The 23,508-nt window shown below is 39.8% G+C and overlaps 1 protein-coding gene across 2 annotated transcripts in view; it reads left to right on the forward strand.

Annotated features, from left to right (window-relative positions):
* The window catches only part of LOC126412314 (ras GTPase-activating protein 1), a 149,893-nt gene that overhangs the window by 85,682 nt on the left and 40,703 nt on the right, over positions 1 to 23,508 (forward strand). Inside the window, exons 14-16 of one of the 2 annotated variants that reach the window (XM_050081835.1) lie at positions 7,795 to 7,910; positions 20,248 to 20,402; positions 21,225 to 21,362. In XM_050081835.1, coding sequence (XP_049937792.1) covers positions 7,795 to 7,910; positions 20,248 to 20,402; positions 21,225 to 21,280 — 327 coding nt within the window. In that variant the 3' untranslated portion in view covers positions 21,281 to 21,362. Of the gene's footprint in view, positions 1 to 7,794; positions 7,911 to 20,247; positions 20,403 to 21,224; positions 21,363 to 23,508 lie in introns of those variants that run through there. The other variant, XM_050081834.1, reaches the window with a different exon arrangement.

The following is a 23,508-nucleotide window of genomic DNA, read 5'->3' on the forward strand; positions in this document are numbered from 1 at the left end:
ATCTTTCTCAGTCTGGTTCATTTTATTTATGTTACTTGTATCATTCCTTGCATTTTTGCATGGCCAAAAAGATTTCATTTTTACTAGATGGTGGTCTTTTCCACACTGGGCTCCTCTGTAAGATCTGACATCTACTGTCTTGAAACTACTTTTTTTGGCTAATGATAATAAATCTGTTACAGCACAAAGTTCTTTAGTGGTCTTTTGCCAAGTATATTTATGATTGTCCTTGTGTTTGAAAAATGTGTTGGTAATTTTTAGATCAAATTGTTCACAAGTTGCAATCAATCTTTCCCCATTGTCATTATATTCTTCCTCTCCATGTTTTTCGTACAATTCTACGGAATTCTCTAATTCCTACTCTTCCATTCGTGTTGCCCATGATAATCAGTTCCTTTCTTCTTGGGATTTTTTCAATGGTCTCCCTGAGGGTGGTCCAGAATGTATCTTTCTCCTTATCTTTTGTGTCATTAGTGGGTGCATATACCCCAATAATCACAACTTCCTTAGCAAATAATGTCATTTGAACAGTTATAAAACATTGATTGATGAATGTCCAATTTGTGATTCTTTTTTTCCGTGATTTCTTTACGATAATGGAGACTCCTGATTTGGCTCTTACTGCTTTTGATACCTCACTCCAGATATGTACTTAATTTTCCAGCCCTTCTTCTCCTTGGCCTTTCTTCTTTGTTTCAGAGAGTATGACAACATCCATCTTGAACATGTCAAGTTCTGCGGGTAGTAAATTTATTTTAGTGGAAATACCTTGCACATTCCAGCATCCAAACATCAACACAAAAAATACAAAAGTTACACAAATTAAAAGTTGCAGAACAGTCTGACTGTTGCATGTGTGGTATCTGGTCCTCAGAAACAAATGGGAATAACACTTGCAACCAGGAATGCAGCTTAGGTATGGATTAAAGTAATGAATATTTGGACTTGGGGGGGGGGGGGGGGTGTACTACTGGAATAGAAACTTTTTACCTAGTTTTGTGTGGATGGGGATTGACACTTGGCCATTACGTCACTCTGAGAACAAAGAGTAAGTTACTGGAAAATATTCACACACCTGGACACCTTTTTGGCAAGAAAGGTCACATGTATGATTTCAGTTTCTGTGTTGTGGGCACATGAGGAGTCCACAAAGACATATACAACTGAAGAATAACTTTCAGAATAATTTAGTTGATATCTTTTTGTTAAAATAATAATACGCATGTAAGATTTCTGTGGGCATTTGATCTCTGATGATAAGACACCAAAGGCACAAATAAATTAATGTAAAAAGTATGTTAAATTTTGTACTTATTATAGTAAACATATGTCATTCATTTAGTTTCCTATCACAGTTTCGTTTCATACATATTCTTTAATGGTGACTAGTTTAGAATGAGTCTGTACATTTTTGAACCATTGCGCCTGCAAAATAATTCCATTGTAATGCATAAAAAAAGACCACCTTAGTGAAGAGGCATATTATCTGTATTTCGAGCTGACAAATATCTTTCGTATTAATCTTATATATAAAAACAAAGATGAGGTGACTTACCGAACGAAAGCGCTGGCAGGTCGATAGACACACAAACAAACACAAACATACACACAAAATTCAAGCTTTCGCAACAAACTGTTGCCTCATCAGGAAAGAGGAAAGGAGAGGGGAAGACGAAAGGAAGTGGGTTTTAAGGGAGAGGGTAAGGAGTCATTCCAATCCCGGGAGCGGGAAGACTTACCTTTGGGGGAAAAAAGGACAGGTATACACTCGCACACACGCACATATCCATCCCCCACACACAGGGATGGATATGTGCGTGTGTGCGAGTGTATACCTGTCCTTTTTTCCCCCAAAGGTAAGTCTTTCCGCTCCCGGGATTGGAATGACTCCTTACCCTCTCCCTTAAAACCCACTTACTTTCGTCTTCCCCTCTCCTTCCCTCTTTCCTGATGAGGCAACAGTTTGTTGCGAAAGCTTGAATTTTGTGTGTATGTTTGTGTTTGTTTGTGTGTCTATCGACCTGCCAGCGCTTTCGTTCGGTAAGTCACCTCATCTTTGTTTTTATATATCAGGAAAGAGGGATGAGGCAACAGTTTGTTGCGAAAGCTTGAATTTTGTGTGTATGTTTGTGTTTGTTTGTGTGTCTATCGACCTGCCAGCGCTTTCGTTCGGTAAGTCACCTCATCTTTGTTTTTATATATAAAACTAACATTACTTTTATACAGAATGAAACTGTCTTGCTTGAAAAAGGGCTGAAGTACAATGTCGTGCCCAACGTGTCAGACGAAAATGTGATTAAAAAAATGCTTGTCGATCTAAAAATTGGTATTGATTGTAACAAAATAGGTAGTCATGTCAAACTAGAATGCTTATGATGTAGCTAATATTCTCAGTAAAAATACAGCCTCCCTTCATAATGTTACACATAATCATAGAAAATTGTTCATTAATAATAGATTTAAAGAAGCAGATGTTCTAATAACTAAGTCTGACAAAGGTTGCTCTATAGTTATTGCCTACAAGTCTGAATATATTTCCAAAACCTTAGATTTTTTTAGCGAAAATAATATTTCGGAACTGCATGAGGATCCGACTCCAGAGCTACAAAAAGAAGTCAGGTCAGCCATCAATAACGCAAAATTTCTAATCAAACATTTTCAGAATAGAATGCTTATTAACATGGTCCCTCTGCCCCCAAAACTTTAGTCTCAATTTAAAATCCAGAAACCTAACCATCAGATACGGCCAATATCTAATAGTATGAATAGCGTGTACCATGATTTGGCCAAATTTCTACATAAAACTCTGAAAAAATCATTCAGTTTTTAGAACAGTTGTTCCATCCCCGATAGTCACACCTTAGTCCATAAAATAAAAGATTTAGAATGCAGTTCGGACACCAAGTTGTTTTCATTAGACATCAAAAATCTTTATACTAATGTTCCTGTACAGGAAATGCTTACAATCATAGAAAAAAATTTATGTCATTTCGAAAAAGATTTTTCAGATGAACAAATTACTCATTTCATTAATCTCATCACAGTTATAGTCAAGTAAAACTATTTTGAGTATAATGAACAATTTTACCAACAATCCGATGGTCTCGCTGTGGGAAATCCCTTGGCTGGTATTCTTGCCAATATTTTCATCAAATCTCTAGAAGAAAAGTTTTCCAACTGTTTTTCAGCTACAGCACTAGGCATTCTCTCCTATTTCAGATACGTTGAGGATATTTTAGTCATCTAGAAGGGTCCTGCTGATGGCTTTGACGGTATTTTTAATCTCTTCAGTGAACTTCATGAGAAAATATCTTTCACCTTCGAACTTGAAAATGAGGCCCGCCAATTAAACTTTCTTGACTTGACGCTTACAATAGAAGAAAATAAAATCTCATTCAATATTTTTCGTAAAGAAATGTATACTGATAAGATCGTACGTGTGTCTTCTATGCATCCACAATCTCATAAAAACGCTTTCTTTCACTCTACTATTCACCGAGCAACTTCTATTCCACTTTCGAAAGAAAAATTCAACAACGAAATCAATTTACTCTAAACAATAGCAATTAATAATGAGTATGAACGTGGCATGGGAGATAACATCCTTAAGAAGAAAATTGTTAAGAGTTACTGCGCTTGGCACTTCTATCATTGAATCTAACCCAAAAAAATATTTTTCTCTTCCTTTCTCGGGGCCTATCTCTTATCAGATCCAACACCTTCTATGTAATAAATACAACTGCAACGTTGCCTTGTCTACCAATAATATTCTGAAGAAAAAAAAAAAAAAAAAAAAAGCTTCATAATTTAAAATCAACTCCTGCCCCATTAGAAAGTACTGACATCTATAAGATTTTCTGCAACACCTGCTCTTCGTATTACATAGGACAAACAGGACGTGCCTTTACAACCAGGTATAAAGAACACCTTTTGAGAAAAAATGGCATTAGCAACCAAAATTTGTCTTTTGCCGACCATCTTCTGATTACAGGTCACGAGTCTAAAGCTATTTACAATATCAACATTTTGCACACCAAGAAGGAAGGGCATAGATTAGATATTCTTGAAGAATCAGAGATTTTTAAACATCTTTCTCGAAATGATAGCCTCATTCTCAATGAGCGGTTGCAGTTGTGTAATAAAAATTTCTTCAGCGGTATAAAGCCATTACTTGACATTTAATTTCAGGTCTCCACGTGCAGTTACCGAAATGTTTTTTTCCGTCTAAGTCAACTCATAATTTTTCATTTATTAAATGGTTTATTGGCTGTATTTCATGTTGTATCATTTTCTACAGGCTGTGTCATTCAGCCCCTTTTTGTACTTCTATAGTGATGTTTTTATACTTTGAACTTTACTAGTAAGCTCTGATGTAGACAAAATGTTACGTTATCTGTTCCTGTTAAACAAAATATTGCCTTTTACATTATGTACTGAATAATGTTCATCATAATATTTGCCTGTCTGCATTTGAACATTAAGTAGCCTAGTTGTACTTGCGGCTACTAGATGGCACTCGCAGTGCACTGCTCACCTGCCCGTAGTTGTTAACGCGGGCGCCTCAGTCTGAAGCATGACATATGCAAGCAGCCCATAGTGGCTCGCCTTCCACACATTTTACTTTAAATTGTGACTAAAGCTGTTTCACTTTATATTTATTTCATACATGACATGTAAGTACTGCCTCTTTTTGTACTGTTAATCAGTTTTAAAACTGTATTTCTATGCTTTTACATAAGCAAAATGTTACTATGACTATTGTTGTCATATAAAACTTTGCCTGTGAGTTCAAGTACTAAATACTGTTCATTTTAACATTCAGCTGTCTATATTTTAAATGTTAAGTAGGCTATTTATATTTACGGCTACCAGATGGCACTCTTGGTGTCACGTTCAACTGCTCGCACTTGTTAACGCAGGCTCCTCAGTCTGCTGCTATCTGTGGCTTTACAGATATTAGCAGCCCATAGTGAATTGCTTTCAAGCATTCTTTTCAAAAAAAATTGTGACTAAAGCCCTTCTGGCCTGTTATTTATTTTATACGTAACATGTAAGTACTGTCTCTGTCTTGTATTGTTAGTCAGTTCTTACACTTTTATATAAAAACATTTTCTTTTCCCATAAATTTATAATTATCTTAAAGGCCATTTAAAACATTCAGATTCTGATGAAGGCACTCTTAGAAGTGTTGACACATGGTTAATAAGACTAAAAACTGTGACCGAGGGCTCATTTGCTTCAACTTTAATTTGTAATAGTTTTGTTACACTGGAATTATTTTCCATGCAGTTGACAAAGATGCAGGTAGTGGTTGATTCGAAAATAAATAGACTTGTTCAGATCTAGTCACCAATAAGGAATATGTATGCAACTATGACAGGAATTTAAATAAATAATGAAACATAGTTGCTGGTCCTTTATGCCAATGCAGTGTTCAAATACAAAAATATCTGTAAGTTCATAACGATACAGTCTTGGAAAATCAGTATTGCCAATATGGCTAATGGTTACCTGAGTTGCAGTCGACTTGCTCTCCATTACTGTCAGTCACATTTCTCAAAAAATCACGTGCAACTATACATAATTAACAATTATTATAATAGTCCATGTAGAAATGTCTGTTCAAATAACCAACTAAAATAAATTCAAAAGGATTGAAATAATAAATCAGAAGTCTCTGACTGGGTGATAGCATTAAAGACTGAATGTACTAATAACCATTGCCTCACTGAAATACACTAGTCAGCCAGAACATTGACCACCAACCTACTATTGATATAAACTCATCCAGATGATAGCAGCATCACCTGGCAAGGAATGACTGCTAGTCAGATGCATGCATGGTGCATGTAGCATCAGTGAGCATGCTATCCATGTGTAGAGTGAGGAAGTGATGCAATCTGTCTCAGTTTGACTGAGGGCAGATTATGATGGCCTGAAGGCTCGGCACAAGCAGTTTCCAAATCGCACAGCTTGTCAGGTTTTGGTGTAATCAAGCTGAAACCACGTTGAATCATTGTGGGGTTGGGCAGGAACCCCTCATTACAGATGTGGGATGTCGTAGGCTGGGCAGACTGGTAAAACAGAACAAGCAGTGAATTGTGGCAGAACTAACATATGACTTTAATGCTGGGCAGAGTAAAAATACTGTAATTAGTATGTGATATGCTCTGCAAACCTGTTGGTACACTAACTAGAGAAAGAATCTAGGGACTATTAGGCAGTGTTCCATAACAAGCATAAATGAGGCAAATTCACTTTCTCAAAACGGCTGGAAGGTGGTATACAATGGCCAAGAGTTGGGTTTTACCTATAACAGCTTCCTGTCGTGCGCTTCTTCTCCCACTGGTGCATACTTTTTGCCAGAACAATGATGTCACTAATTGTGGGGACACTAACACGTCATTACAGTGGTGTACCTATTATAAGTGTTGTGAGCTGCAGCATGTTTCATTTCATTTCCCTGAATTCATGCCTGTATTTTTACCCAGAATCTAGAGAGGAGTTTCTTGGTTCACATACATGGGTTTAATAACTTTAAGGGCACTTAAAGAGTTGGAGCAGAGAAAAACTTCAACGTTTCATCAAACCTCATCTGCACCCGTCTCTTCAAAATCACATGCATTCTCCATCAAGGGTGTTGAATATGTTTGGCAATCACAATTTGAAAACATTTTCAGAATATGCAATAGACTGGCAAGGGAGACCCCCCTACTTTGCCCAGTCTGGTCTCCAAAATTATGGTTACACATAAACTTAAGAATACATGCAATAAAATCTTCTTGGTTTTTAGGCATATCAATTCACAGTGACGTTTTGGAAAGGATTCCCTATCCTTTAGTCATCTGGTGAGGTGCTGGGATTCAGTAGACTACCTCCTTATATGGTCATGGCTCCAGTTGCCATTTAAATTACAACAATGGTCATTCCACAAGAATTAAACTGCCCCACAGTTGTGCATTTATGTCGTTGGTAGCTCATGCTTGCTATCCATTACTGCCCCACAAAATGCTGCATGTCACTCGCATCTTACTGCTTCCAACACAGTTTGAGTAGTTGTACTGAAAACAAAACCTTTATCATGGTACTCATGAATCCTACAAAATATGTAAAATTATAAAAGTATGAAACAGAAAATAGGAAAAAAACAGTAGCTAGAAGAAATACCATTGTGGAGATGCTGAGTCGCAGACAGGCACAACGAAAAGACTGGCACAAATAAAGCTTTTGGCCAGTAAAGCCTTCATCAACAACAGACAACAGAAACAAACACACACACACACACACACACACACACACACACACACACGACTGTAGGACTGAGACTGCATTCGTGTGTGTACGAGTTGTGTTTGCGTGCGTGCGTGTGTGTGTGTGTGTGTGTGTGTGTGTGTGATATCTGCAGCAGCATCTCTGCTATATGCTGAGTAGCAACTTTCCTCTTCATAATATTGTTACATTCCATCCTGGATTTTCCATTGTTTGAAAAATACCATTGTGATGTAACACACACACACATTTGGAAATGAATCTCAGTTTGCCAGAAATATCTGTGGGAAAAATGAAACTGAGGGAGAAAGGAGGGGGAGGTTGAAAGCAGGTCACTGGTTTTTAGACGTGACATAGAGCCATAGTTTTCAGCACATGAGGAAAATCAGTTACAGAAGTGTTTTGGAGAGGCTGAAAGTAAATAATAATCACCCCCTGAGATGGTGCAGAAGAAAGCACTTAAAATAAACAAAATTTTTTTTTTTTTTTACTTGCATGCAACTTAATATAGTCTTTCTTCAACAGTTGAATCCAACAAAGATGGAATCGCCCGATGATGCTTGTGCCAATGCTGAGTTTCTGCTTCAAGTTCTTGATGAAGTTACTCATTCCATCTTTATGTCTGCCGATGCTTGCCCAAAGTAAGTTAATACCAGTGAAACTGGTGACTTCATCAACTGCTGTAACCTATTTTTCTTAACAATGATTTGGGTACTTCCCTCTCATGTTGAGAATCTTTGCAACCATGTTGCTGAAATCAGTAGTTAACATTGTATTCCACTAGTTTAATTTTTTAAATGTCATATAATATGACTTCCAGGTTTTGAGATGGCACATCTTTTATTATAGTTATGAATATTAGTTCCATATTTATTATTAAGAAAGAAAGTTACTGAGGATATCTTGTGGAAAAAGATATTGCTGGGCGAGATGAGTAGAAAATCAACTGGAAAAAAGACAGCAGTGGATTGGGTGTATGTAGCTAGTCCAATCGCCATTACTCATATTTGATAACTGTTTGCTATCTGAGTTGCTAATCAGTTTAGACTTGTGTTCCAGCTCCCTTTTTGCTTCTGTGTATTGGAAAAGCAGTAACTGTAAAAAATGTGGGATGCTATTGGACACTTTTATCACTAGAGACACTTTTGCCTCAACAAAGTATTCTTCCTTCAACATTGGCCTATTATTGTATTCCTACAAGGACACCTGGTTGAAAGGATCTCAGTTCAGATCCCATCTGGACTTTCAGATGGGTATTGTCATTGGTTTCCATGAATTTTTTCAAATGTATTTTGGGGTGTTTACTTTAGTGACACTGTTAACTAGTTTCTTGCACCTTGTCATACAGCATTTGTACTCCTTCTGTGAGAACACAATCACAGTGGGCCATAAACCCTACTCCTCCCTCAGTTCTTACCCCAACAGAGCAAGTCTCAGGCACATACTGAACAGAATGCTCTGGACTCATCCACACCCGTATTTACCACCTCAGGCAAATTTACAGTGTGTTGAAGAGGTTACATTATACTGTCCTCTGTTGACTTGCAAGTGGAGGATGGGAAGAGCAACTGTCAATAAGCCTCCATATTAGCTTCAATTCCTCTTATTTTCTCCTCATGTCATTATGTAAGAGAAAATAGTATATTGCTCAACTCTTCTTAGAATACGCATTCTTGACGTTAAAACTTTGTGATGCAAAACATTAATCTTATATAACAATGAAAACACTCAATTTTTGACACAATAATGTAATTGGACAGAAAATATCTACTCGCCAAGCGGTGGCAGAACAAACACAGAAAAGAAGGTTATAATTAGACAAACTCTTTCAGGCAGATGGATTAAAGGGGAAGGAAGAGGGGCAAAGGAAAAGGCCTGGAGAGGTCTAGGAAAAGGGGTAGATTTTGGCAAAGTCCTCCAGAACTGCAGGTCAGTGGGAGGCTTACCAGACGGGATGAGAAGGAAAGACTGATGTTGGGGACTGCACTGGATGGAATTTGAAAACCTGAGAGCTTAAAGGTTGAAGACAGGATAATATGCAAGACAGAGATTACTGCTTAAACATCATGCACGAGATAATAAGGGTAAAAAGCTAAATTCATTGTACCTAACAAGGTGGAGGGGAAGGCGGAAAATAGACAGGTAAGAAAATGAAACATGTAGAAAACTAAAAGTGAACGATGAAAGGAGTAGTTACTCTGAAGAAATGCTGACACAGAAGAAATTAACATAAATTTAGGCAAGGTGGGTGGCGAGAACCAAGGACATTTTGTAGCACTAGTTCCCACCTGCAGAGTTCTGAAAAATGGGTGTCTGGGGAAGAATCCAGATAGCATGTGTGCTGAAACAGGCACTGAGGTCACGATTGTCATGTTATAGAGCATGCTCTAAAACAGAACATTGTGTGTTACCGGTATACACCCTCTGCCTATGCCCATTCATCGTAACTGATACTTTGATTCTAGTCATTCCAATGTAAAAGGCCGAACAGTATCCACAAAAGAGCTGGTATATGACATGTGAATTCACAGGTGGCTCTCCCTGTGATAGTATATGTTGTGCAAGTTACAGGGCTGGTATAGGTGGTGGTGGTAGTTGGATGCACAAAGCAAGTCTTGCAGCAGGGACGATCGCAAGGGAAGGAGCCATAGGGTAGGGAGCTGGGTGCAGAAGGAGCATAGGGTCTGACAAGAATATTGTGGAGATTGAGAGGGCAATGGAAAGCTATTCTAGGTGTATAGGGCAAAATTTCAGACAGAATGGATCTCATTTCAGGCCATGATTTTTGAAAGTCATGTCCTTGTCGAAGTAGCTGATTAATACATTCCATACCAGGATAATACTGAGTTGACCGGTAGTGTAATCTGTTGTTTTTTGGAGGGATCAGCAGTACTAGGATTGGATGTGATGGCACAGGAAATCTGCTTTTGAACTAGGCTGGTGGGGTAATTATGTCCAGTGATGGCTGAATTGAGAATGATGGTGTACTGCTGTAAAGTGTCTGCATCTGAACAAATATGTTTGCCTCAGATGCCAAAGCTGTATGGGAGGGGACATTTGACATGGAAAAGATGGCAAATGCCAGAATACAAGTACTGTTGTTTGTTAGTAGGTTTACTGTGGACAGAAGTGTATGGCTGGCCTTCGGTGAGGACAAGATCAACATCAAGGAAAGCAGCACAGGATTCGGAGTAGGACCATGTGAAATTTAATTGGGAAAAGGTATTCAGAGGTTTAACAGGTCAGCCTCACCATGAGTCCATATGGTAAAGATTTCATCAATGTATCTAAACCAAACCAGGGGCTGAAGACTTACAGATCACTCCAAGTGACCCATGATAAGGTTGGCGTAGGAAGGAGCCATCCTGGTTCCCATGGCCATACCCCTGATCAATTAGTATTTCTGCCCCTCAAAGGTGAAGTGGTTGTTAGTAAGTATAAAGTTGATTAAGGTGAGAAGAAAGAGGTCATACTTTTGGGATCATGTGGGCACTGACTGAGGAAATGTTCAGCAGCAGACAGATGTTGCATGTGGCAGATGTCTCTGTAGAGGGAGATGGCATCAATGGTGGCAAACAAGGTGTGTCGTGGGAGTGGGATGGGCTTGGATTTCAGACAATCTAGGACATTTCCTAGATTGGTATCTTTGCTACAGGAGGGAAGTCTTTGTACTATGGGACGCAGTTCCTGGCCAACTAAGGCAAATATACATTTGATGGGTGTTTTGAAGCCAACAACTGTAGGACAGCCAGGATGACTGGATTTGTGGACCTTAGGAAGAAGGTGGGGTGACAAGTTCTATGGATTGACGTGTTAGTCCTTATGGGGGACTGCAGGTAAGTTTGAATCACAGGGATGGGATGTTGATGGCAGACACTGTATGTAGAAATGTCAGACAGCTGGCGTAGACCTTTCACTAACATGGTCCTTTTGATCAAGTACCACAGTGGTAGACCCTTTGTATGCTAGGAGGATAATGCAGAGGACAGGTGAGGGTCATGTTGTAGGGACCTGAGGAAGGGTTATGAAGCAATGCTGGAGTGAGGAATTCTTGGAAGGCTTATAAGGAATGATTTTAAAGTAGTGGTGGTGTATCAAGCTGGGATTATGGTAAGAACTGTTCAAGGCAGGGGATCAATGTCAGGTTTGCTGTTTGAAAGATTTTGGGATGGGTTGTAAACTGATATTTCCAGCTGACATAATGTGTGAAGGAAAGTTGGCTCTTCACCAAATCAGCATAATCAAATGTAGGTTTAGGGATGAAAGTGAGACCCTTAGATAGTACAGATAATTCAGGAGGGGAGAGTACTTTAGACAAGAGGTTGAGGAGACTGTAATGTTGTGACTGATTCTTGTGATTATGAGCTATTCTTGGTCTGGGAGCTAGTGGTGAAGGCTGTGGGGTGTTAAGAAGGTTGTCCAAGCCCAATTTGTAGGAGAGGAATGGTGGTTGATGGTGTGGCTGTTTAGGGAGCTGCAGAGAGGTAGGAAAGGAAAGACCACTGTTCAGGTAGTGTAAGAGAAGATGGAATTGTTTTTGGAGGTGAAGTCTAGTATGTTGTTGCAGTTTGAAGTTTGCTTGGCAGATGATGCCATCCAAGGAAACATGAGGGGCAGATAACTGCAGGATTTTATAGAAGGATAGAAGTCTGGTGGAGTGGAAATTAGCTGATGAGGTTTATAGGTCACAGATAGCCTGGTAAGAGCAAGAAATTGCTGCATTTGAAACTATATCTCCCTTAGTTGATCAGCAGCAAAGGTACTAACCATTTCCTAGATTGTCTGAAATCTGTGCCCGTCCCACTCCCACCACACACCTTGCTTGTCACTATTGATGCCACCGGCCTCTATACCCACATCTCCCATGTAAATGGTCTGTCAGCTGCTGAACATTTCCTCAGTCAGTGCCCATCTGATTCCAAACATATGACATGCTTCCTACTCACCTTAATCAAATTTATGCTTACCAACTACTACTTCATCTTTGAGGGGCAGACATATTAACAGATCCGAGGTACAGTCGTGGAGACCAGGATGGCTCCTTCCTATACCAACCTTTTCATGGGATCGATAATTCTTCACCCCCTGGTTTGGTTTACATACATTGATGACATATTTACCATATGGACTCATGGTAAGGTTGGCCTGTTAAAATTCCTGGAATCTCTGAATACCTTCTCACAACTAAATTTCACATGGTCCTATTCCAAATCCCGTGCCGCTTTCCTTGATGTTGATCTCATCCTCACCAAAGACCAGATACATACTTCTGTCCACATTAAACCTACTAACAACCAACAATACTTACATTTTTGACAGTTGCCACCCTTTCCATGTCAAATGTTTCATTCCATGCATCATTGGTATTTGAGGCAAATGTATTCATTTGCACGCAGACTCTTTACAGCAATACATGATTATCCTCACCTCAGCCTTCACTGGATATAATTACACCACCAGCCTAGTTCAAAAAACATTTCCTGGGCTATCACATCCCATCCTGATACTGCTGATCCCTCCAAAAAACAATTTCGAAGCACACCACTGGTCACTCACTACTATCCTGGTTTGGAATGTATTAATCAGTTAATCAGCTACTTAGGCAAGACCATGGCTTCCTAAAATCATGCCCTGAAATGCGATTCATTCTGTCTGAGATGTTGCCCACCACACCTAGAATAGCTCTCAGTCGCCCTCCCAATCTCCACAATATTCTTGTCAGACCTTACGCTCCTTCTGAACCCAGCTCCCTACCCTACAGCTCCTTGCCCTGTGATCGTCACCTCTGCAAGACTTGCCCTGTGCATCCAAGTACCACCACGTATACCAGCCCTGTAACTGGCGAAACATGTACTATCACAGGGAGAGCCATATGTGAAATGACACGCCATATACCATCTTTTATGTAAATACTGTTCGGCCTTTTACATCGGCATGACTAGCACCAAATTATCAGTTACGATGAATGGGCATAGACAGAGGGTGTATATTGGCAACACATAATATCTTGTTGCAGAGCATGCTCTACAACATGATAATTGGGACCTCGGTGCCTGTCTCACCACACACCCCACCTGGATTCTTCACCAGAAACCAATTTCTCAGAACTGCGCAGGTGGGAACTAGCGCTACAACACGACCTTGGTTCTTGTCACCCACCTGGCCTAAATTTACATTAATTTCTTCTGTCTCAGCATTTCTTCTCAGTAACCATTCCTTTCATCACTCCCTTTTAGTTTTCTACGTCTTTCATTTTCTTACCTGTCTATTTTCTGCCATTCTCCTCCCATCTCTGTTATGTAAAGTGCACTTAGCTTTTCACTCTTACTAACATCATGCATGATGTTTAAGCAGTAATCTCTGTCTTGTGTATTAACCTGCCTTCCACCTTTAAGCTATCGGGTTTTCAAATTTTGTCCAGTGCAGTCTCCAAAAATAAATCTTTCCTTCTCATCCCGTCTGGCAAGTATCCCCTGACCGGCAGTTCTGGGCGACTTTTTCATAATCTGTCCCTTTTCCTAGACCTCTCCAGTCCTTTTCCTTCACCCCTCTTCTTTCTCCTTCAACCCTTCTGCCTGAAGAAGGAGCCACTGGCTCCAAAAGCTTGCATAATTATAACCCTCTTTCTTGTGTGTGTTCTGCCACCACGTGGTGAGTAGATTTTTATCTATCCAATAAAGTATTCTTGTAGCTTCTGCCACTGGAATCGGATGAGCTCTTTCATCACACTCTCACATTTTCTAAACAAATGGATGATGAAATAAGCTCATCATCTTCGGATTTTCTCCAACTCTTCTATTAAATATACCTTGCAAGTGTCCCAAACAGATGAACAATACTCTAGAATTAGTTAAACAGGAGTTTTGTAAGCTGTAAACTTTGTGGATGAATTATGTTTCCTTTTTTTATAGATAGTTGCAAATTCTGCTCTTTTTCGCAGAAGCCAAGGCACTTTGTCTTAATGAGTACAAATTTCTCCAGTATTGTACGTAAGTTGTCTGCAGAATGAACTGTGGGCTCAGATTGATGTATCTCAACAGGTACTGTGTAAGAAATACATACACAGACTGATTCATCACCATAGAATATAACAATTCGTACCACACCTTGTGATTGATTCGATGAAATAGTAAATTTTATAAGTAATTTGTTTGTAGCATTCATGTGATGCTGTAATCATTTATTTATTCTGTGTTGTATATGTTTCACACTTTTGTGGATCCTTTCAAAAATTTCCCTTGAGAATTTATTTTCTGTTTTTATTCTGTTCCCTGTGTTTTGCTGTGTCTGAGTGAACAGTATTTACTTGTTATCCATAGTAGATTTGAACCTGCTTTCCCTTTCACTTCAATAGTATTTATTTACATGTTCCATTATTGTATAAACCATAGAGTATTAGTTCGATTACCTATCTCACTTGCAGACAGGAATCTGGCCAAACAGCTTTGTACTGTTACGTCTGAACCACATCACATATTTGGAATTCCTTTTCTGATAAGGACAAAATTAAAGAATTCATGATGATGTAATCAGTCTTGTTGTTTATGATATCCTACAGTGAGCAAGAGACAATTAACACAAGCTATGACAAGATACAGCAAGATTGGCACTCAAAATGCGTTATGGTACTTTCTCGTAGTCACTGTAAATTAAGACAGTTACCATATATTTTATGAGAGTAATTCGGTGAGTATCTGGAGTTTTGTTTCAATTATTCATAGGTTTGCTGTATCGTTTATAACTGGTACACTGTCAGCTGATAGACAACACCAAGCCTACCATAAGTAGAGAAATACATAAAAGATGTTCAGTGCAGTACAGAGACAACGTTTCATCGTGGCATGTTATTGACTATGGGACTGGACAGTACAAAAGTAGATGAACTCTTCTAAAGGATGAGGAAAGAGCAGAACATCCATCCATATTCATTACTGCTGCCAGCATGGAATGAGTCTATGGCCTGATTCGTAGTAATATATGCTGTTAATTCATGCTTCCCCCCATGAACTCTGTACGTTGCTGAGATGTGGTGGCTTTGGTACCTCAACAATATAGATAGCTGTACTGTGGGTGCAGCCACAATGAAGTGGTATCTGTGTAGAGACTGTAATAACCTATGGTTGCAGAAGAGAGTGAATCAGCCTTTTCAGTAGTTGCAGGCACAGCATTCTGGATGACTGACTGACAGGTACTTTTGTGACATTAGCCAACATGGCATTGTTGTGCTGGTACTGCAAACAGCTGAAAGCAATGGGAAATTACAACCATTATTTGTCCCAAGGGCATGCAGCCCTAATGTATGGTTAAATGGTAGTGGCATTAAGTTGGGTACAATATTCCACCAACAAAATAGTCCACCATTTGGATCTCTGGGTGGGGACTATTTAGTAGGATGTTGTCATCAGGAGAAATAAAATTGGCATTCTACAGATTAGAGTGTAGAATGTTAGATTTCTTAATTGGGTAGGTAGGTTGGAGAATTTAAAAAGCGAAATGGATAGGTTCAAATTAGAAAAATAAAACTTCTGGTCAGCAATGCAGGAAAAGATAGATTACTGTTTATTATAAAGATAACATGTTAAGCTGCAGGTAGGCACAATTAAGACAGTCAGATGAATACAGGGATATAATACAGGGATATGAGTGAAAAATAGGGGTAATGAAGGAGTAGGTCTAATAAGGAATAAGAAAATAGGAATGTGGATGAGCTTCTATGAACAGCATACTGGACACACTGTCATAGCCAAGGGAGACAAAAAGTGAGCGCCCACCACACTAGTACAAGTTTATATGTCAACTAGCATTGCAGATGATGAAGCGATTAAAAGAATGTGTGATGAAATAAAAGAAATTATTCAGTTAGTTAAGGTGATGAAAATTTAATTGTGATGGGGACTAGAATTCAATAGTAGGAAAAGGAAGGGTGGGAAATGTAGTAAGAGAACATGGATTGGGAGAAAGGAATGGAAGAGGAAGCTGCCACCTGGTAGAATTTTGTACAGAGTGTAAGTCGGTCATTGCTGATACTTGATTTGCTGATTCATTTGAATTATGTAATATTGTAATATATAAGCTGAAAATGTTGAGTGCAGATACTTCTTGATTTACCCCAATAGTTTTTTTAAGCTGCAAGTGCATCACTATAAGAAAGAGTGTAAAGCATCTTTAATTATTGGGATATGTGAGTAACAATTTAGTTGACACCCTACAGTTCTATACAAAGATATAATAATAGGCAGAACTTTCTAAGCATTTATTGTTTGTAAAGTCATTATTGAAGAATCTCTCTCAGTATTCTTAAGTTACTGTAATGTGATCGTGTGTATAAGTTTACATGAACACAGTAAAAGAATTATGAAACTTAAACAGATTGTTTATCAGTACTTTCTTTAGTACCGTAAGATGGGGAAATATTGGACACACGAGTAATTTCGGACAGGAAGAGCATATTTCTGTTCTTATATCGGCATCACTGAATGCAAGCTTTTATTTCGGGTGCACGTTTTGTTGTTTACACCTTATGTATTGCCAAGCGTACATGAAAACACATTGTTGCAGTTGGAAGTCGGAACAATGATGTGTTGCGAGTTACAGTGTGGTGTACTATTGTTGCTAGTTATCTTAATGTGAATGCTTTCGTCATTGTACAAGAAAAGAAAAAATTTGTAAGCTTAATATGCTTATAGTTTACTTACTTAAATGTTAAGAAGGAATGCAGTTTGTCTCCAGATCTCACATTCTCTAATGTCTAGTGAACTATTTACAGATAACCACAGACATTGGGGTGATATCAGACAATGCTGTGTACTTACAAAAGGAGGCTTGGTGCTCTTTCGAGGCACAAATATTATCCTGAAAATCTTGAAAAGGTGGTTGCTGCTGTAAGATCAGGAAAACTATCGTACAGAAAAGTGTCAAGCAAATGTAATGTACAATGTTCAACGTTAGAGAGTAAAGTCAGTAATACAAACCCTCTAGTTTATTGGAAGGCCTTCTGTCTTAAGTATCATCGAAGAGAACACACTTGTCCGTGGTATTTTAAGGGTTGCACATTGGCGTTTTCCTTTTACTTGTGATGATGATAGGTACGTAGTGAAAGGATATCTTGATAATTGTGGATGAAGGGAAAAATGCTTTCCTTGTAGCATGCCAGCGATTGAGTGGTCATGTTCATTCTTACAGTGTCACTCTGGCTGTGTGAGAACATTAAAAGGCAGTGTGCTGAAGTGAGTTATGAAACAGTGAAATCCAGGATGTTGGTGAAAAAATGGAAAATATTGATCCCGAAAGTGTAATCAATTATGACGAGACAAATGTATGTGATGACCCTGGGAGGAAGCATGTAATAGAAGGGGAACAAAACATTCTGAAAGGATCTTAGATTTGTCTAAGAGTAGTAATTCAGTAATGGTGGCTGCCACTGGGGACAGAAAACTATTACCTTCCTATGTGGTCTACAAATTGGAGCATTATGGACACGTGGCAAGGAGGAGATCACAAAGGAACCTGCTATAATTGCAATAAAAGTGGTTGGTTTCATCTGTCTACATTTGAAGACCGGTGTATTACTACTGCGCTGCCTTACCTGAAGTCAATGGAGGGGAAAAAGTTATGATAGGAGACAACCTTTCAAGTCACATTTCTCTGCGAGTAGTTGATGAAAGTGAGAAGAATAAAATCTTTTTTTATTGTGTTGCCACCAAAGAGTACTTGTATTTTACAGCCATTAGACATAGATACAGAAATATAGGAGATGAGATACTGGCAGAAGTAAAGCTGTGAGGATGGGGCGTGAGTCGTGCTTAGGTAGCTCAGTTGGTAGAGCACTTATCCACCAAAGGCAAAGGTCCAGAGTTCGAGTCTCGCTCCAGCACACAGTTTTAATCTGCAAGGAAGTTTCATACCAGTGTACACTCCGGTGCAGGGTGAAAATCTCATTCTGGAAGCATCCCCCAGGCTGTGGCTAAGCCGTGTCTTCGCAATATCCTTTCTTCCAAGAGTGATAGTTCTGCAAGGTTCACATGAGAGCTTCTGTGAAGTTTGGAAGGTAGAAGACGAGATACTGGCAGAAGTAAAGCTGTGAGGATGGGGCGTGAGTCGTGCTTGGGTAGCCCAGATGGTAGAGCACTTTCCCGTGAAAGTCAAAGGTCCTGACTTCGAGTTTCGGTCCGGCACACAGTTTTAATCTGCCAGAAAGTTTCATTAGACATAGATTTCTTCAGACCTTTAGAAGCTGCTTGGCAGGCAGTGCCGGCCAGGGTGGCCGAGCATTTCTAGGCACTACAGTCTGGAACCGCGCGACCGCTATGGTCACAGGTTCAAATCCTGCCTTGGGCGTGGGTGTGTGTGATGTCCTTAGGTTAGTTAGGTTTAAGTAGTTCTAAGTTCTAGAGGACTGATGACCTCAGAACTTAGGTCCCATAGTGCTCAGAGCCATTTGAACCATTTTTTTGGCAGGCAGTGCTTACGCATTGGAAGAAAAGCTCCCATGGGCCAGTATGGAAAGATGCTTTCCCCTCACTTTTGAAGGAAAAACTTAAAAAATGTTAGCAACTGAAGAAGACAATATAAGAAGTGTGTTCTGTGCAGTGGAATTAATTCCATTTGACCTTGAAAGAGTCCTCAAAAAATTGCCTGATGGAGATAATTCTCAAAGCAATTCTCTAGAAGCCTGGTCTTTGAGCTTTGAAGATATGCTTCAGAATGTTCGCTGTGGAATGAAAAATAACAAAAGCGTCCAACAAAATTGAAAATTAGATGTTGCCCCAGAAAAATCCATTTTAGGCATCGATATGAGAAAGTGAGATAATGCTGACTCAGAGTCTGAATTGCTTGTGAATAATGATGCAATACTCACTGGTGACAAAAGCAGCAGAGTGGAGGAAGCAGTTCTGGAAGTGGAGGCTTTTGTTCTTGTGGCTTATCCACACATGGTTGGGGGGAAACAGTGAAATACACAGTTTTTCAGAATCGCAACAGAAGTGGGCACAAAAGAAGTGGAAGTCAGATTTCAGCATCCATATCAAGGCAGCAGATCTGTGTTTATTTTCTTGCCATTCCAGATAATACTGTAGACAAAGGCCAAATTGTAAGTGTGTTACCACCTCCAAGAGAAGAAAGGGGGAAGTTTTCTTTCACTGAGAACATGTTTCAGATTATTACAGATTTGTTGTATGAGTAGATTGTCTTTATTAATGAAATATTTTGTAAATATGTCTGTGAAGGTTTTCTAAATATGTGTCAAATGTTTGCTGAAGATGTGTAGAATATTTTGTAACCATCTGTAAAAAATGTTTTCTAAACAAGTAAAACATGATTCTAAGTATGTTTATTTTTTAAAAAGATAGTCACTGTCCAAAATTACCCATTAGGGGATAATATGGACCTTTGTGTGGAAATTCAATGAATGCCCGAAATTACCCCATCAAAGTGGCGACATCGGACAGCTTTATTTGTTAGATTCTGACTAATTAAAAAATATTTTTGACTTAAGTTCTTTGATCAAATTATTCTACAATGTCATCCAAAATATCTCACTCTTTTTGTCATGAGAATTTAATGTTCTTTGCGAAGTTACCTTAAAGAGTATGAAAAATCCGTCCAATATTACCCCACCTTACGCTATTTGTTATTTTTAGTTTTGAGCCATTGCCTTCTCAGAGTTATTCAGCCTAAGATTAGGATAAAATGCAGTTTCCAGGCATATATAATTCTTTCAGAGTAATTTATAATTGGCTATGAAATCTTCACAGGTTATCAGTCGAGTGGCGTCGTCTTCTATTCGCAACGTTTCAATGAATTGCATATCCACTGACGATGAAGTTGTGACTAGAAGACGACGCCACTCGGCTGATAACCCGTGAAGATTTCATAGCTGAAATATGCCAAGAAAGCCTGCAATCACATATAATTTATGATTCTTTCAGATGTTATGTAAATTGATATCAGTATTTAATTCTCTGTACTTTTCTGTTGAAGGACTGTAAGATACATCTGTGGCTGTTTGCAGAGGTCTGTAATGAGCAAGTGGCCTCATGAGAGACTTGTACGCACACGTGTTGTAAGTGGGTTCATATTCCTGAGGTTACTCTGCCCAGCAATTCTGAATCCTCGACAGTTTAATCTGATATCAGGTAATGGACATCATATTTATATACAGAAGCTAAGATCTTGAGATACCAGGCAGAACTTGATTTCCTTTGTAATGAAGTTTTGAAGTTTACTATATTTTATACTATATCTAATGTCATTTTTATGTCATATTGCTGATATTACGAATAACATTAATACATGTTCCTAATGTGCAGCTCTCCAGTTGCACTGTTATTTTGGGTCTGTCCATGAAAATAACATAGAGCGGTAATTACATTGTACACAGTCTGACTCATTTGTACTTCTGAGCAATGTAAATTTTATTCAAGAGATGTTGGGACAGTGAACACTGAACAGTTCATCCTAAATAGAATGAAGACTGTGTACCATAATATTGTCATAGTCTGTGTAGTGCAAAATACACACTGCCACAACTGAGCCTCGTACTTTACAAAATCTTCTTCCTCATCTTCTACCTCTTCATCTTCTCCCTCCTTCAACAGACTCATTTACCAGTAATCAAATTTTTAAATCATCTGAAGGTGTGTCCTTATCTAAAGGTGGTTTCCTGTTCTTTATTTTGGGTTCTAAATTGTTCAGTAAACTTGTTTTAGTATTTATATTGTAGAAAATATAATGTTGGATGGTTTTACAAAAAATAGTTTGTAAATTTTTTGTGGTCATTGATTGATTTACATCTTACTATACAGCAGATCTTACTTTTAGTTTCAGATACCATTTACCTGTTGGTTCTGCTTAGTCATGTAATGTGAAGTAACTTGTAGAACATGTAATTTTAGAAAGTAATTTTATGTGTGACTTTCAACTTTGTCCAATTTACTGTGGTCGCCCCTATATTCCAGATAGAAAGCATGCAAAACCAGAAATCTGCAAGTCAAGAAGTAAAGTGCATACATAAAGTCCTAAAGGTGATCAATCTGTATGGACTCATTTGCTTGATTTCTTGATGTACAACCTCTTAAAGAAAATAGGCAGGTGATGCAAGGGTGGGTACTGTTACCTGTAAGTGTACTTGTAGGTAAGCCTGCAGTTTTCTCTAATCAGTTTCATAGAAGACACAAGGTGTATTATATAAGTGAGAGCACATTCAGAGATAAAATAACAAGTGTCTGCCTCTCAGCATCCCTGGATGACAGATGTACCCATTGGCTCAGAAGCCAGCTCTTTCAAATATTTAGTGTGAGATTGGAACACAAGGTCCCTCTTCTTTGTGTATTGAGCACGTAGAACAAGTAATGTGCAGCTTATATGTTTGCTATGCCAAGAATGAAAGCATTTGTGATAAATGGGTGACCGATGATTAGCAGTTGCATGGTGATGGTATTTAGTCACTCTATTATTGATTATGGCTGACAGAGAGAAAACATGGCAAGTGTTAAATTAAGAGGTGCAACTGATAACTTTCTGAGCTTATAAATTTTTATAGTGTATTTCACAAGCAGAAACAGGTGTCCTGTGTGGCGCTCATTCCAACATTGCCAGTTACCAGTGTAGGCAACAGCTGAGTCAGGAATGTGGCAGTTCACGGCCACCAGTAGTGAAGTGCTGTTGTGGGTTGGACAATTGCGAAGTCAGCTCAAAGCAGGAGGCCAACATGTTTGTCCAAGGCATGGTGTTGCTGCAATATATTGTGCCGTTTCAAGTAGATAATAGAATATCCAGGGCTTTCTTCCAGGGGAGACCTCAGTGAACAGTATCTGTTGAGTGGTCATGTTTGGTGTTTGATAAGAGGAGGATTGACTCCATGTCTATGGTGTGTCATACTGCGGCCTTAAGCATTCGTTACTAAAAAGTTGGGACTAATCTCCTCACCATTTGATTGGAGGTGAAGTGATGCTGATATCAGAGGATTTCATATAAGGTGTAGAAGCCCATGAACAACTCTGAGGATGAACAACTGTAGGTTTTTACTATTGGCCAGGAGCTTGTCTGTGGACAGTGCTGTGTGGCGAGTATGTGAGGTCATTGGGCATGAGCTGTACATGGCATTCTTCTTCTCTTCAGAGGGAGATGGCGAAGCCATCTAGATGCATAGATGGTGCCTGTGGTGGAGGCAACAGCTAAGGACACAGCATTCCTCTTGCCTTTGGAGGGAGATGGCAAAACCATCCTGATGCGTGACAGAGACGGCAGCCGAGGAAACGGCACTCCTCTTCCCCACAGAGGAGATGGCACAGCCGGCTGGAAAAGCTGACTGGATAACAAGGGCACCGGCAAAGAGAAGGGGCTGGTGCTCGGTCTCTGTGGTGAAGAGATGACTTTGGAGCATGGCGGAGATGGCCTGGGCCACGATCAGAGGTGAACTGCGCAGAGTGGCAGCAAGATGTTGGCAAGTGGTTTGCTGTGAAGGTGCCTGTCGGCAAGAAGACCTGGTGCGTGAGAGAGAACAGATGTTCTAGGGCAGTTGCACGAATCCGTGGACATGGGAGGAACACGGGCAACAGGCAGGAGAGAGGACAGCGAGTGGACCAAGTGCACATCTGGATATCACAGGAGGGCCAGGGGCCAGTGTGTATCTTGTGGCAGACTGACGACCGGCACAGAGTTAACCGGCAGAAGGCACGGAGGGTGGTGCTGCAGCCAGTAGCGGGTGTACTGGTGGTGTGGGAGCAGGTGACGGGAGGTGCTCAGTGTGGGACCACTAGAAGGTGGAAAGACGAGGTGTGGCTGAGGAAGGGGACGAGGAGCTCACACTGCCAGGCAGGGTCCCACCAAAGGCAAGGTGACAGATGATGCATCAGGAGGAGACAGGCCTGGAGCTGTGGAAACAGGCGAAGGATATGGCAGCAGCAGAAGGAACAAGAAAGGCCATGGATTGAGTGGGTACTGAGGGCACCAGAAATAAAGGAGTGGGTCGAATGAAGGAGGATGCTGACTTGGCCAGCAACAATGCTGGAGGTAGTGGCAGCCAGTGGGAGGGAGGTGAGAACCAGCAGTGCCACGGCAGGAGGAGATGTTTCAGTGGACGGAGGTGCCACAGGGCCCATGAGAGCTGTGGCACTTGACTGGTCACAGGAGCTGGTTTGGGGCGATGCCAGAGATGTTGGAGGAGCCACAACAGCAGGTGCCGTAGCAGTCATAGGGGCTATGTAGGGAGGTGCTGTAGAGGTCGTAGGAGCCGCATTA

This window comes from Schistocerca serialis, chromosome 7 (genome assembly GCF_023864345.2).
Source record: "Schistocerca serialis cubense isolate TAMUIC-IGC-003099 chromosome 7, iqSchSeri2.2, whole genome shotgun sequence".
NCBI classification, from domain to species: Eukaryota; Metazoa; Arthropoda; class Insecta; order Orthoptera; family Acrididae; genus Schistocerca; species Schistocerca serialis.